At 44.8% G+C, this 13,198-nt stretch overlaps 2 protein-coding genes across 21 annotated transcripts in view; both read left to right on the top strand.

Annotated features, from left to right (window-relative positions):
- The first annotated feature begins 81 nt into the window (after window positions 1-81).
- On the top strand, window positions 82-7,836 carry LOC136420612 (coadhesin-like). The gene is made up of 9 exons (XM_066407648.1): window positions 82-961; window positions 1,968-2,069; window positions 2,340-2,510; window positions 3,032-3,196; window positions 3,995-4,159; window positions 4,549-4,713; window positions 5,091-5,255; window positions 6,541-6,711; window positions 7,144-7,836. The coding sequence occupies exons 1-9, from the start codon at window positions 883-885 to the stop codon at window positions 7,341-7,343; spliced, it is 1,383 nt and encodes a 460-aa protein (XP_066263745.1). The 5' UTR covers window positions 82-882; the 3' UTR covers window positions 7,344-7,836.
- Window positions 7,837-8,954: 1,118 nt separating this feature from the next.
- Window positions 8,955-13,198, top strand: part of LOC136420569 (tensin-3-like) — a 160,013-nt gene continuing 155,769 nt past the window's right edge. For 13 of the 20 annotated variants that reach the window (XM_066407538.1, XM_066407544.1, XM_066407541.1 and 10 more), the window contains exon 1: window positions 8,955-9,473. In XM_066407538.1, coding sequence (XP_066263635.1) covers window positions 9,324-9,473 — 150 coding nt within the window. In that variant the 5' untranslated portion in view covers window positions 8,955-9,323. The remainder of the gene's footprint in view (window positions 9,474-13,198) is intronic. The other 7 variants (XM_066407565.1, XM_066407564.1, XM_066407563.1 and 4 more) reach the window with 1 other exon arrangement.

Below are 13,198 nucleotides of genomic sequence, written 5' to 3'. Positions count from 1 at the left end.
TTTAGATATCAGGCTAATTACCGTATATGCATTACGTTCTGACGACGTGCTAGTCATGTTTGGGACCGCACTGCAGCGCCACCTAGCGATGGAAAGTAGAACCAGTCAGTATTACCCTGACGATGGTAGCACACGGGCTACCGAAATATTACTTGCATTTTTCTCCCCGCGCAAAGTCATTCTCCGTTACTAATTGTCTTGACGGACTCCAGGAAATAATGTATTCTCAGCTGACGCATCTGTTGAGAGGCTTGAACAACAACTGTTCAAACGAAATTCTTTATGAATTTAGTATTTCACAGCTGGTTATAATCCAGAGAAGGGCACCCTACGCTAAAGGACTTCAACTTTATAATTGAGAAGAATAAGGTTAACCCGGTGTTCTTTGGTGAAAACGTGAGCCGTAGCGAAGCCGAACAGTTTGAAGAAGCATCATGCCTCACCTTAGTTGAGAATGACTATTGTACCTTTTTAGAGACCTGTCACACGTTACAACGGTGACATCGCTGTCTTCTGAACGGATGCAAATATTGCAAAGCACATTGTTTCCATTGTGCAGAGAATTTACAAAATCAAGCAAGTGGTGGGGAAGCCGGACTTTCGGATTAACAACTTTCTAATTAAAAGAGGATAATCCCTTGGAAACCTGCGACAGAAGGATTTGATCTGCGCAAGCTGTTCATATTTTACAACATCTGGGCCAATGGTAGCAAAGAAACGTGTTCTTTAGTTTCTGGATTATGTCTTAGTGATCTCAGAGGAACAATATACTCTCTTGCACAGACTGAGATGGTGTATAATGCCCCTGGTTCTTAGTGCGACTAGTGAGGGTCTCTAGTGCGGTATTCTTGTAAGTTGTCCTTGGGAGAGAGGTGCTGAAGGATGGAGACAACAGCGCTGTTTGTCCTGACAGTATCGGCCGTACTGCAGGCGACACTTGCCGTACCGGGAAAGTCGAGAGGTACAATATCGTACGGTTTAGAAATGCACTCAATGTTAGGTTAGGACAATGTCTGAAGTCATCTTTTAGGTTAAGATAGGTTCCTGGGTCAGGCCGCTCCCTGAAAATCGCCTTCTCACTGTACTTGACCAACCATATCTCATTGTATAACGATATTCAGAGAGTGATATGCAACATCAATGTGTTGTATAGGCGTGTGAGAAAGCTGCAATCTTTGTTCACACCCGGCTAGCGCATATTTATCGGCAATACATCAGTGTGGATTCGGTTTGCAGTGCTGTTCGTAAATGCCAGAAATATGAAATGATAACATAAATGTACTGAAAAGTGCACGTACCGTAAAACATGAAGACATCGTTATCCAGAATAGTTTATATTGCCGCCAAAATCTTTAATACTTTGAGTACCAAGTCGCAACTTTCTTGAAGTGACGTCCATAGAATGAAAATCAATCAACCGCGAGCATCAGGGTAGATGCATGGCGGCTGCAGACATCTCCCTCCAGGATGTTCTGTTTTCGGCCAGAGCCCTCCAGTCGGCTCTGCTGACTCCCAGAGTGTCCAGCACAGTGAAAACTTGGTCCTCCCATCTGCTCCTGGGGCGGCCTCTAGGGCGCCTCCAAGTTGGGTCTGGAGCTGCGGAGACCAGTTTGACCACTTCCTGGGTGGGTGTAGCTCTAGAGGTGTGACCCAGGAAGGTTAGCTGGTGCTTGATGATCTTCTGGCTAACCGGGACCTGGTTTGTTGTGCGGCGTACTACTTCGTTCGTGACATGGTCCTGCCAGCGAATGTCTTCGATCTTTCTAAGGCACCGGGTGTCGAAAGAGTCCAGTTTCAGTCTGAGAGCCTTTGTGAGAGTCCAGGACTCAGCTCCGTAGAGGAGCACAGAAAGAACAAGTGTGTTGTAAATAGAATGAAAATGAAACAAATAAAAGAACGATGTCATGTACGTTTCATAGAAAGAATTCTATCGTTGCATGTGTAGTAACGTGACGTTTTCCCTTCAGCTGCGGCCGCCCCACGATGTTCGTACGACCTGTGTATGCTGTCGTGTATGGGCGGGTACAAGAAGGACGAGAATGGCTGTTACATCTGTGTCTGCAAAGAAGGTACGTAAGGAATTGTTTAAAACTGACAACCACAAGCGAACTTATCATGGCACTTGCAAGCCAAACAGAAATCTGACAGTATCGTTAACTTACAGACAATTCAACTCAACTGGGAAGACAAAAAAAACTGCATCTAAATTTGCCCAAACATGTTGAATTGATCCTCCCTCATATATATATTGGTTTTGTACAGGCAAGACATACACGGCCAACATTTTTGAAATTGCAAAAAGAAGAGGAAAGAAAAACGTTGTCCTTTTGTTTACAAAGTTGACGGGAACTGGAGCCCGTGGGCAGCATGGGGCGAGTGCACGAGGACGTGCGGCGGGGGACAGCAGGCCCGCTCCCGGGAGTGTACGGACCCTGCCCCGGCACACGGAGGGAAGGACTGCGATGGTGGAACCCACGAAACACAGGCCTGTAACGAGAAGCCATGTCCTGGTGAGATGCTAGTATATAATAATGGAAACTGTAAAGAGATCAGAAATCAGTTATGCTTGTTACTGATACATTTATAGATGCAGATATCTGTCCATCAAATTGAATTTAGCTGCTTGACCAATATCAGAGCCGGGTCTTGGCACATATCGTTGTACGCACACATATTCTTTTCAACTGTACGATTCTTATTGTGACTTACATGTGCGTTTGTAGCAACGGCACTTGTCTTTGAGCCTATTTGTCTTGTGGTGTACTGCAAAGAATCCACGTTCTAGATGCTTGTTTTACAATGATTTTGTAAGACACAAAATTCAAATCTCATAAGAAAGAGGACTGGGGCTGCTGCGGTTAGAAAGAAAACTACGGGACCTAAGGAACTCACGATGAACTGGACAAAGTGGAGAGAATTGAAGACAGATTGCAGCTTCGGTGTGTTCAGTACACCTCAGCAGCAGAAAGCAGTGGACTATTAAGTGTATATCTATAAATGAACCAATTGAACTAAATTTTTTAAATGGCAGATGACTTCCAGTGGTCGAAGTGGTCCTCCTGGGGCACGTGCACCAAGTCGTGCGGCGGGGGCCAGCAGCGCCGGAGCCGGAAGTGCCAGGGCTGGGCGGACGGGGCGGCAGGGTGCGAGGGCAGCTCCGAGGAAACCCGAACCTGCAACGCCGAGGACTGCCCCAGTATGTTGTTCACAGTTTAAACGTGCCCATTCTCCTATTCTCCAAGCAGAGGTTTCGATCGAGAGGGCTAGTGTGGCCGCGAGTGGCCGCGATTTTTAACGTTTCCCTCCCTCAGAGAAAGAGAGAGAAACGTGGAGGGAGAGAAACCACTCGCGACCACACTAGCCCTCTCGACCAAGACCTCTGCTTAATGAATACCATTCTCCTACGCAGAGCCCCACCCATGGCCTGGGCAATATACCTTGTGGAGGCTCTGCTAAACCGGGCTGAGGTTTCCACCGGTATGCATGGCGCCTATAACTAGCTGTCATCCAATCAGAGAACAAGCTTTACCTGAAGAAAACATCTTAGCGATTCTCTGACTGGCCGACAGCTGGTTAGATGCCACGCCCGGCCACAAAAGTGGAAACCTCAGCCCAGTTTAACAGAGCCTCCCCAAGAGTTATTGTATAAGCCATTTGTTGAAATTTGATGGTGAGAACAAGTTAGTCGAACAATGCCGTACACGGGGCAACAGGACCTCTCCAAGGTGCTGAAACGATATCCCGGAGGTAACAGTTATATAACATTATATGTTGAATTACCCTGGTTAAACAATATGGTACACTTCATGTTCCAAAGCGCACTGGTATATTCTTTTCGTAGAAAATTCAGAATCACAGGGAAAACTAGACTCTAAAGTAAGTAACAGTTTAGGTTACAGTGGCGTATTTGTGGCCCCCTCCGTTACAGTTCTACATTTGTATGAATATGCTAGATACGCTCTTCTGTTACAATCGTCGCATGTTTATTTTACAGAGGATGGTGTGTGGGGCCCGTGGTCTGACTGGGGCGCATGCTCAGTGACGTGTGGAGCAGGTGTGGAGAAGCGTACTCATGAATGTGTGGGACCGACTAACGGAGGGAAGGACTGTCAGGGCGACAAGGAAGAGACTAGGCGATGTGTCAAGAAACCTTGTCCTGGTAAAATCTTCTTCTCTCTTCTTCGACTATCTGTTCTTGTTAAGGTCAGAGTGCTTCCCGTGCCATATGGTGTAAAGGGCGGCGCCCATCTCCATTTGGCCGCACAGCCGGGCAAGAGCTACAACCGGTGGGCTAGCCAACTTACAGTGGTGTTTGCCAAACTTCCATATACTTTTCATACTCTCTTGGCACAAAAAGAAAAGGATTAGGTTAGGTTAAATGAAAACTTTATTCTAGCTGGTATTTTACACCGAAGGGTGGTTATACCAATTGACCAATTCAAATTCAAAGCATCAAACAGATTGCAATTTTAATTCTGAAAATGTTTGCTTCCACTCCACGATCCTTCCTTGTTCCTTCCTTAACCAAGCTGGTGTTCTGCTCGCCAGTTGACGGTGTGTGGGAAGAATGGGGCGTGTGGGAACAGTGCACTGAGACTTGTGGCAGCGGGGTGCAGTCCCGTCTCCGGAGCTGCCGCGGCCCGACCCACGGAGGGAGGGAGTGCAAAGGAGAGAACATCCAACTGCGACCGTGCAACAACGGGCCATGTCCAGGTGCGGTAACTTTATATCTACCTGTAAAAAGAAAAATTCTTTCAAAATGTTATTTCTTGATGATCATACAGCGTTTTAGCGTTGACTCGGGAACCCTAAGCAAAGAATGTTACCTCTCGTGAATAAAGAGCAGTACCTCTTCTCTTCAATAACGTTTTGTATGCCTGGAACATCGCATAATCTTCGAACTTCAAACCAATGCTTTTCAGACTAAAACCGCTAGGTCGTTTTTGCAACGAGGGCGCCTGTATAAAGCGAATAAGAAGCTTATGATAGAAAGGTTATTTCTATCAAAAATGTTTGCATTAAAAAAAGACCCCTACAGAATGTTCAATGTAAAAACGAAGGTTTTTCTGCCACGTGTCTTTCTTCTATAGTCGACGGTAGTTGGAAACCGTGGTCAGACTGGACGGGGTGCTCGGTCACGTGCGGCGGTGGCAGGCAGCAGCGCGCCCGAGAGTGCGATCCTCCTCAGCACGGTGGCGCGGTCTGCAAGGGCAACCGGCTGGACACTCGGTCATGCAACACACATGACTGTCCATGTAAGAAGAAAAATACATTTTGGCCGTTATGATTTTATTGTACAGATATAGTGCATAGAGATGATCACATTCGTCCATACTCACATTGCGCATAGCTAAACTACTATTTGACGTGTCGGGCCTTGGCCCAAAATGCTGTTGTATGAGGCAGGGTGCATCTGTTCCTTGCGCTGAATGCTGTCATTGTACGACAAAACAAAACTTTATGTCGTTAGTACAGAATGTTTTCCAATCGTATGGCTCAGCCGAACTGTCCTTGGTGCTGAACGCTTTCTCATTACAGCTCAGCCGAACTGTCCTAGATGCTGAACACTTTGTACTTACAATGTAACGTTAGAAGAAATGTCATTAGTGCTAAACACTTTCCAATCACCACTCAGCCGAACTGTCCTTGGTGCTGAACACTTTCTATTCACTGCTCAGACGAACTCTTCTTAGTTACGGCTAGGCCGAACAGTCCTTGTACGACAAAACAAAACCCTTCGCTTTCTAGTTACGGATCAGCTGAACTGTCCTTGGTGCTGAACACTTTCTACTTACAATGTAGAAGGAATGTCATTGCTGCTTAACACTTTCCAATCACCACTCAGCCGAACTGTCCTTGGTGCTGAACACTTTCCATTCACTGCTCAGCCGAACTGAACTGGTGCTGAACTCTTTCTAGTTACGGCTAGGCCGAACTGTCTTTGGTGCTGAACACTTTCTAATCGCTACTCGGCCGAACTGTCCTTGGTGCTGAACACTTTCTGATCATTGCTCAGCCGAACTGTCCTTGGTGCTGAACACTTTCCAATCACTACTCAGCCGAACTGTCCTTGGTGCTGAACACTTTCCAATCACTACTCAGCCGAACTGTCCTTGGTGCTGAACACTTTCTAATCACCACTCGGCCGAACTGTCCTTGGTGATGAACACTTTCTAATCGCTACTCGGCCGAACTGTCCTTGGTGCTGAACGCTTTCTAATCACTGATAGTCCGAACTGCCCTTGGTGCTGAACACTTTCTAATCACTGCTCAGCCGAACTGTCCTTGGTGCTGAACAATTTCTAAACATGGTAAAGCCCAAACTGTCAAAGGCTAGATCCGAACTGCCCCGATGCTGGGTTCATTTGGCTATATATGTATTTTCCTTCGGATAGTTGCCTATATTGAAAGAAAACCATTCAAGAACAGAATACCTTAGAGGATGCGTACAAGAAATCACCTCTTCCTCGATCTATTATTCCTATCAGAGATACTAGTATTCCTTTGATATTCGGACTTCATGGTTGTATGTGTTTCCAGCCCTCCGGCGCGCACGCCGTGACTTGTGGACCGTCAGTCCGACCGGGTGCCAGTGTTACTGGGACAACAGGCGGCGGGACTGTGCGTGTTGTGAGGACGGCGGGTGTCAGTGTACCCAGGACAACCCGCACCAGTGTGTCCGCTGTGGATACGGGGCCGACTGCGGCAGGCGTACGTTTTTTGTCTCTCTCTGCAAGACTTTTTCATTTAAAAAGAAGGGGGGTTCGGTGGGTCTGTGAACATCATAACTAGAGACGTTTTGGTTAACGATATTTGATAAGAGGGTATCGATGAAAACTTCGATTGTGTGCTCCCTAACAGCTTTCTGTTGCACTACATGCAGCAGCACTGTTACTGTTTTGTGCTGTTTTCCTTAAAAATCTCGCAATGTAGATGTTAGTATGCTGTTGGGGACAGACGCCTTTTGGTCTCAGAAAAAGTGCTATGCTTTTGGCCTCGTTATCAGCCTTTTTTTAACTGCAGGGCAATTTTTGTCTCAGACTTTGAAAGAGAATTCTTCAAGAACGGGTTGATGTTGATGCATTTCCATTTTCACTGAAAAAAGGAGATCTAAAGACTTAGAATGCTTTTTTTGTGTCACAGCTTTGTACGCACCAGAGGATGGTGTCGACGGATGGACCAAGACCATGACGGGCTGCGCATGCGCAGGAGGAGAGGGTCGTCAGTGCGCATGCTGCCAAAATGGCGGCTGCCCTTGCGGAGAAGAACGACAGAAGAACCAGTGCGTCCTGTGTGGAAGCGAAGACAAGCACTGCGGGAAGAAACCGCACATCTTTGGCTAACTACAAAGAGATATCAATCTCCAAGCAGATGTAGGGTCCGGCTAAGTGTTTTACGCCGTGGTTTGATGCCTTTATACGTCTTACTTGTGGAAGAGAGAGAACAACACCATGAGACACGACGGATAAAAGGCTTCGAAACATGCGTAAATTTAAAATGCTGAGCCGGACCCTATATCTGCTTGGAGATTACAAATTACGAATGCACAGACACATTGTCATGTACACCCTCCATGCAATAGTTACTTACTCATGTAATAAATGAATAGAGAGATAAACGTGGGCTTTATTAAGAGGAGGAGGTTGTTAATTGCTCACGTTGTAGCTATCGAATTACTTTGATGTTGTTTCGCCTTCAGTTCTAAGCACGCAATATTCGTCATTGCAGGGAGGTCTCTCTCCTTGGTCATCGTCATATTACAGGCTCCTTGTACTCATGACGCATGGAGGTGAACACTGTTTCACTTTAATTAAAGCCCCATGCTGTTGGAGAATATGTGTTTGTGTGACTGTGGTTTGTTATTGTCAGCATTTTCAATATTAGACGCGCTATTTGTTATCTCCAAGCAGATGTTGGGTGGAAGATAGAACCTAGGTCACTGTCAATCACAAGGGAAATATTGATACTGATAAATGACGCATGTTACATTCAGATTGACGTATTTTGTTTATTTGAAAGCTGGCAAAAGCTGTCAATCATGTAATAAGAGGACAAACGATAGGAAAAATTAAGCTTCTAAAGGATAATGATCTGACAAAATTAAAAGGTGAGAATTTGTGGCAAGTAGAAAAGGACTAGAAAGGAAACAATACGTAGTATGTATAGATATCCCGCCGAGTGGCCCTGACCCGTCCTCTAACGTAGCCGCCGTTGCAGGCTTCTCCCACGGCGATTTTTCAACTTATTGGGGCCAGATTCTTCTGGGGGCCTTATCCGCTTGGGGACCGATAAGTTGAAAAATCACCGTGGGAGAAGCCTGCAACGGAGGCTACCTCTAACGCGTTAATTGTTCATGGCTAGATTAGGCCACCATTGCTGAGCAGTGAAGCAATTTTGTGTCAGAAAGGTCACACCAACAACTAGGCAACGTTATACTGGAACAATGAGGGACATGTTCATTCATTCCCAACACATCAATATGCTCTGTTACAAAGTAGAACTGATTTCATCTGGGGAAAATATTAGACTTTTACATTTCCATCTTGAATTCTGTAACAATTTCATAATGGACAGATTCCAAAATGAAACCTGGTAAGGTGCGTAACGTTACACCAGAAACACGTACAAAACAGGAGATTCCGGAGGTTGAGCTGCATGGTGAAATGCGATAGGAGGCCCAAAGTCCACCTTGACCTTCATATTGCCAAGACCTACCCACATGCCAAAATACCATTATAGCCCATTCATAGATTCTTGAGTATTAGCAGATGGGAAACACACACAGCCACACACACACGCACGCACACACACATGCGCACGCACACACACACAAACACACACACACACAGACGCACGCACGCATACACACACACCATAAACAAAATTCGTATCCCCCGGGTCGCAACGGACCAATGGTACAGTCCAGTGCTCACGTGACGTCAAAAGTGGACTTTAGAAATCAGGACAAAAGGGAAGAAACATCAACAAACGGTCGAGTGTGTCATCGCGAAGTCCCGTCATCCGGGTTGCACGCTGTCAATCTCCATTTTTGCCCCTCCTCTACCCTCATAACCGAGTTCTACTTCCCTTGTTGACACGGTTTTCCCGCCACGCGGCGGCAGGTAAACAAACAAACAACAACAACAAACAACTGAAGGTGGGTGTTGACACAGGCGCCATTTTGGCTTTGTAGGTGCAGGGTTTGGGAACTTTCCGCTCTTCCCGAGCTACTAAAACAGAAGAGACAAGGGATCGCGACCGTGCAGGACTCGAGAGCAGCTCTCGCCGAACCTTTGCTAGTTTCCTGCGGGGCTGACAGCGACATGGAGCCGAGGGGAGCGGCGCTGCTGGGCTCGGTGTGCCCAGCGTGCATGGTGAGCCTTCCGAACCACACGCAGCTCCAGCACCACTGGATCCAGTTCCACTGCAAGCTTCCCGACGACGAAGGCGACTCAGACGAAGGTCTACCCACAGTAAGCCATCATTTAGCTCTTCACATAATTAGTATAATTTCACAGAATTACAGTACCAAAGGTGTCAACTGCTTTACGTGTGCTATTTTTGCTCGGCGTATCGTGTAAGCTTGTTGCAACCGACCGGCTGACATACATACACACACCCCCACATTGCAACGTGGGAATCTGAAGGTCGCGAGTTATAATCCCACCGCATTCCCTCTAGATTTAGTTTATAACAAGGCTGCAGAATGTACAAAACGTGTGTTATGTTGTCAAATCCTTACAATGTTTTGGTGTTGTTGAAGTCAACATGCGATCGCGAAAATGTATGTAACGACTACATGTGGGCGTTGCAAATTTTGGCTAGTGTAATGTCATCAAAATTCATTCTAGGTGAGTTTTTGCGTCAACATGATAAATAATGTAGGTGACATAGATCGCTTGTTTACAATTTTGCCCCAGCTCTTTGCAGGAGTTTCCCACGCGGTCATGTACAAGGGTAATTAGTGTGTCATTGAAACTGACACTGTTTTGGAAATCAACAGGTGTCACAGGCAAGTATGGGGTTTCAAAGGAAAAGAAGGATCATTTCTAAGGGTAACAGAAACCTTGTGAGGTATTGGATCTCAGTTGCTAGGAGGGGGGGGGACTAAATGGGCTTGGACAGATTGAGGGGGCATACCCCAGGGGGGCATACCCCAGAGGGGTGTCACAGGGTGGGGGGGGGGGGGTCAGCAGGTTAAAGGGGCACCAGGGGGGTGGGGTCATGGGGGCTCATGAATGGGAGATGTGTGTGTGTGTGCGTGTGCGTGCCAGAGCATTTCAATTTTCCAGAATTTCTTTTCTTTCTGTAAACATTTTTTTCTGGTCCTATTGTTCTACCTGAAGGGTGAGATTCTTACGCTAACAGTGCTTACTGATTTTAAGTAAGATAGCAGAATCTGCTGTACAACATGCGTAAATTTGACAAGAGCCATTGTTCTAGACCACACTTTGGCACCGGGCCACTCAAACGTTTACCTTGTCAGCCACTACCTACATTTCAATCATTCCAATGTCAGCGTCGGACAATAGTCCGCGGAATAACGAGAACGTGACTTCTGACATGTCCGTGGCATACATATGCTACACATGTGCGAGTCCGTGCTGTTGCCTTACTTGCCCTACTTGTAAACTTTTCCATTCAGATCGGCTTCTTTTTGGTCGTGCTTGTGCCAGGTTTTCAAGTCTAGGTCAAACATAGGACACAAGGTTATAAAGTCATCGCCACGTAATAAATGGAAAACTTAAAATTTGAGCCTTTAAGGAAAATAGTCGCATCTAGTACCTTTAAGTCTAAAATGCAGTATTCATGTGTTACACCTTGCTTATTGAGTAGTGCATTTTCTTGTGGTAAACTCTTTACCTTTAAGTAGGTATGTTGTAAGATGCTCTTTAGGTGCAGTTAGAGTGCGGTTACAACTTGTTTGAACTTGTGGTATTTTGGTTAAGGGTCATTCCACTTGATCAGTGTAGGGGGTAGTACAGGAATGTTATTCAGATGATGGTTAACTGGCTCTAAAAATGTCGGAATGACGAATTAGCTTTTATAAAAGCTCTCTAAGCACAACAAACAAAATGCCCTTAACACTTAACACAACAGGATTATTTGAAAGGGAAATGACGTAATCAAGTACAGAAAGTTCCCTGGCACAACCCCACAATTTTTAAAAAAGAATCTCCCTAATATAAGAAAGGTAAGCACAATGACAAGCAAACAATGGTAGCAGCAACAAAAGGTCAGTTACCTGTATTGACTAGAATAACATTTCAACAAAATGGCAAATACTTTAGAGGAAGGATTGTTCTTAGGTTTGTTGGGGGGATTAAACCAATATTTTCCTATCTTCTCACCTGCTGTTGGTGATATCGGATACAGGTAACAGGTGTTTCAGTAAGATAAAACAAGCGACCGATATCAGATATATCTTAAAAGGTCAGTGACTTAATTCTTGTAAATTAAAGATGGCTCCAGGATAGTAATCTGAAAATTGCCACATCTCCACTATAGCATTTCATGATACACTGTATTTGATAGGGATAAGGTAGTGGTAAACACCTGAAATGTAGAGTATTATTATGTAACTGTGTTGCGTTGATGGCGTTGTTGTTACACGTAAGCAGAAAAGGGATTGAGTTGTCAAGGGTTTGATTCCTGGTAGTGCTTTAAGCAAGTGTTCTGGGAAAGGCACTTTACTCAACTCCACTCAGGTAAAGTGAATGCTTTTCTGACTTCAGTTGAAGAACTTGAAACTTTGGAAATAGAGAAATTGGCTCTGCCTTAAATGTTACGATGCCTAGACGATCCACTGCCCCTATGGCCTCCTAAAGACTATGGGACTACCTTTACTTTTACCTCTATTGTGTAAGCATTAGCTGGGGCTGTATGCCATACCCACAGCTGCCAGTAACAATTCCATTGCACGGAAAAGTAATGTAGCAAACAGACGGATTAGGTGTTATTTGCTCTTCCTTGAATCAATACTGTGCAAATCTGAAAATCATGCACTTCCGACAGGGGGTCATCTGTCTTCGGCATCTTTCTGATCACATCGCTGATCACAATACTGATCAATAATCTTGATGCGAAAGTGTGTGTGTGTTTAAGGGGAACTCATTCATGTAGCCGTAAAAATCTATATAAAGATTTCAACTCTTTAGAAACTGTTCTTGTAGAGTGCTGTTAAACTTTTATGTCATTAAGGCCTTGTAACTCAGTAAAAGAACATGATCTACCAGGAAACCTTTTTTTGCAACAGGTGTCTGTGCGGCCTGGTCTCTATTTTTAGTCTATTTACGAGTCATTGTTCGTATCTAGGTCTTTTATTATGCGGGCTGTTGACCGTACACATCTGTAACCAGCATGTTAAGGATGTTTTCCACCGAGTCAATATTTTTCCTGAGATCAATCAGACCATTGTAAAAGAACAACAACATAAAACCCATTCATGCTGGAAAATTAGGGAACGGTTTTTGCTTGTGTCGGTCAGAATATAGCAAAGAACACAAAGATGGTGATATGGGGAAAGAATGTGAAAAAGTTTGGAGTTGTTTACCTATGTCCTTTACAGATGTGAAAACAACGATTTTGGAATGCTGGAATTACGTCATCGCCTTGCGTGCCTTTCGCCCTCTTTGTAAGCTTAATCCCTACGTACATAAAAAAGCCTGCTGCCGGGTGAAAAGAATATCGAACGCCCTTTTGAAAAAGTACCTGGGTCCTGTTTTGAATAGCCTTTGGAGTTGGGGGTAGTGTATGAGTTGTCGTTTCTATGACGTTTGAGAACTTATGAAATGGTTCTATTTAAGTATGTACGCTTACAATTTCTCTATCTTTTCTTTAGAATAAATTGAATGTTTTTCAGTATGGGTTTTGATCATGGGGTCCTGAACTCACGGGGTCAACGTCCTTGTGTAACACTTAAAAGTTTGTCAATGTGTCCAAAATTGTTCAGCTGTCCAGCTGTGGTTTTGAAGAGATACCATAATGTTTCAATTTTTTTTTCTACAAAACCTATCATTTTGCAATAGCGATGTGCATAAAACTATTAAAAGAAAGGCATAATTGACAAAACTTCATTGTCTAAATGCCAAGACAAAAAAAGTGACCTACATGTATTCATAGTGGTGTAACTACAAAAAGACTGACAAAGTATGTAATACAAAACCAGGAAGCAACACGTTCCATTTCAGAACAAAGC

This window comes from Branchiostoma lanceolatum, chromosome 15 (assembly GCF_035083965.1).
Source record: "Branchiostoma lanceolatum isolate klBraLanc5 chromosome 15, klBraLanc5.hap2, whole genome shotgun sequence".
In the NCBI taxonomy this organism is placed as follows: Eukaryota; Metazoa; Chordata; class Leptocardii; order Amphioxiformes; family Branchiostomatidae; genus Branchiostoma; species Branchiostoma lanceolatum.
The sequence above is the reverse complement of the archived record's forward strand: the minus strand, read 5'-3'. Positions and strand labels throughout refer to the sequence as shown.

Coding starts and splice junctions, on each gene's coding strand:
- LOC136420612 (XM_066407648.1), top strand. CDS start 883: ATGGAGACAACAGCGCTGTTTGTCCTGACAGTATCGGCCGTACTGCAG. Junction 962..1,967: donor CGTACCGGGAAAGTCGAGAG/GTACAATATCGT, acceptor TTTTCCCTTCAG/CTGCGGCCGCCCCACGATGT. Junction 4,160..4,548: donor TGTCAAGAAACCTTGTCCTG/GTAAAATCTTCT, acceptor TCTGCTCGCCAG/TTGACGGTGTGTGGGAAGAA.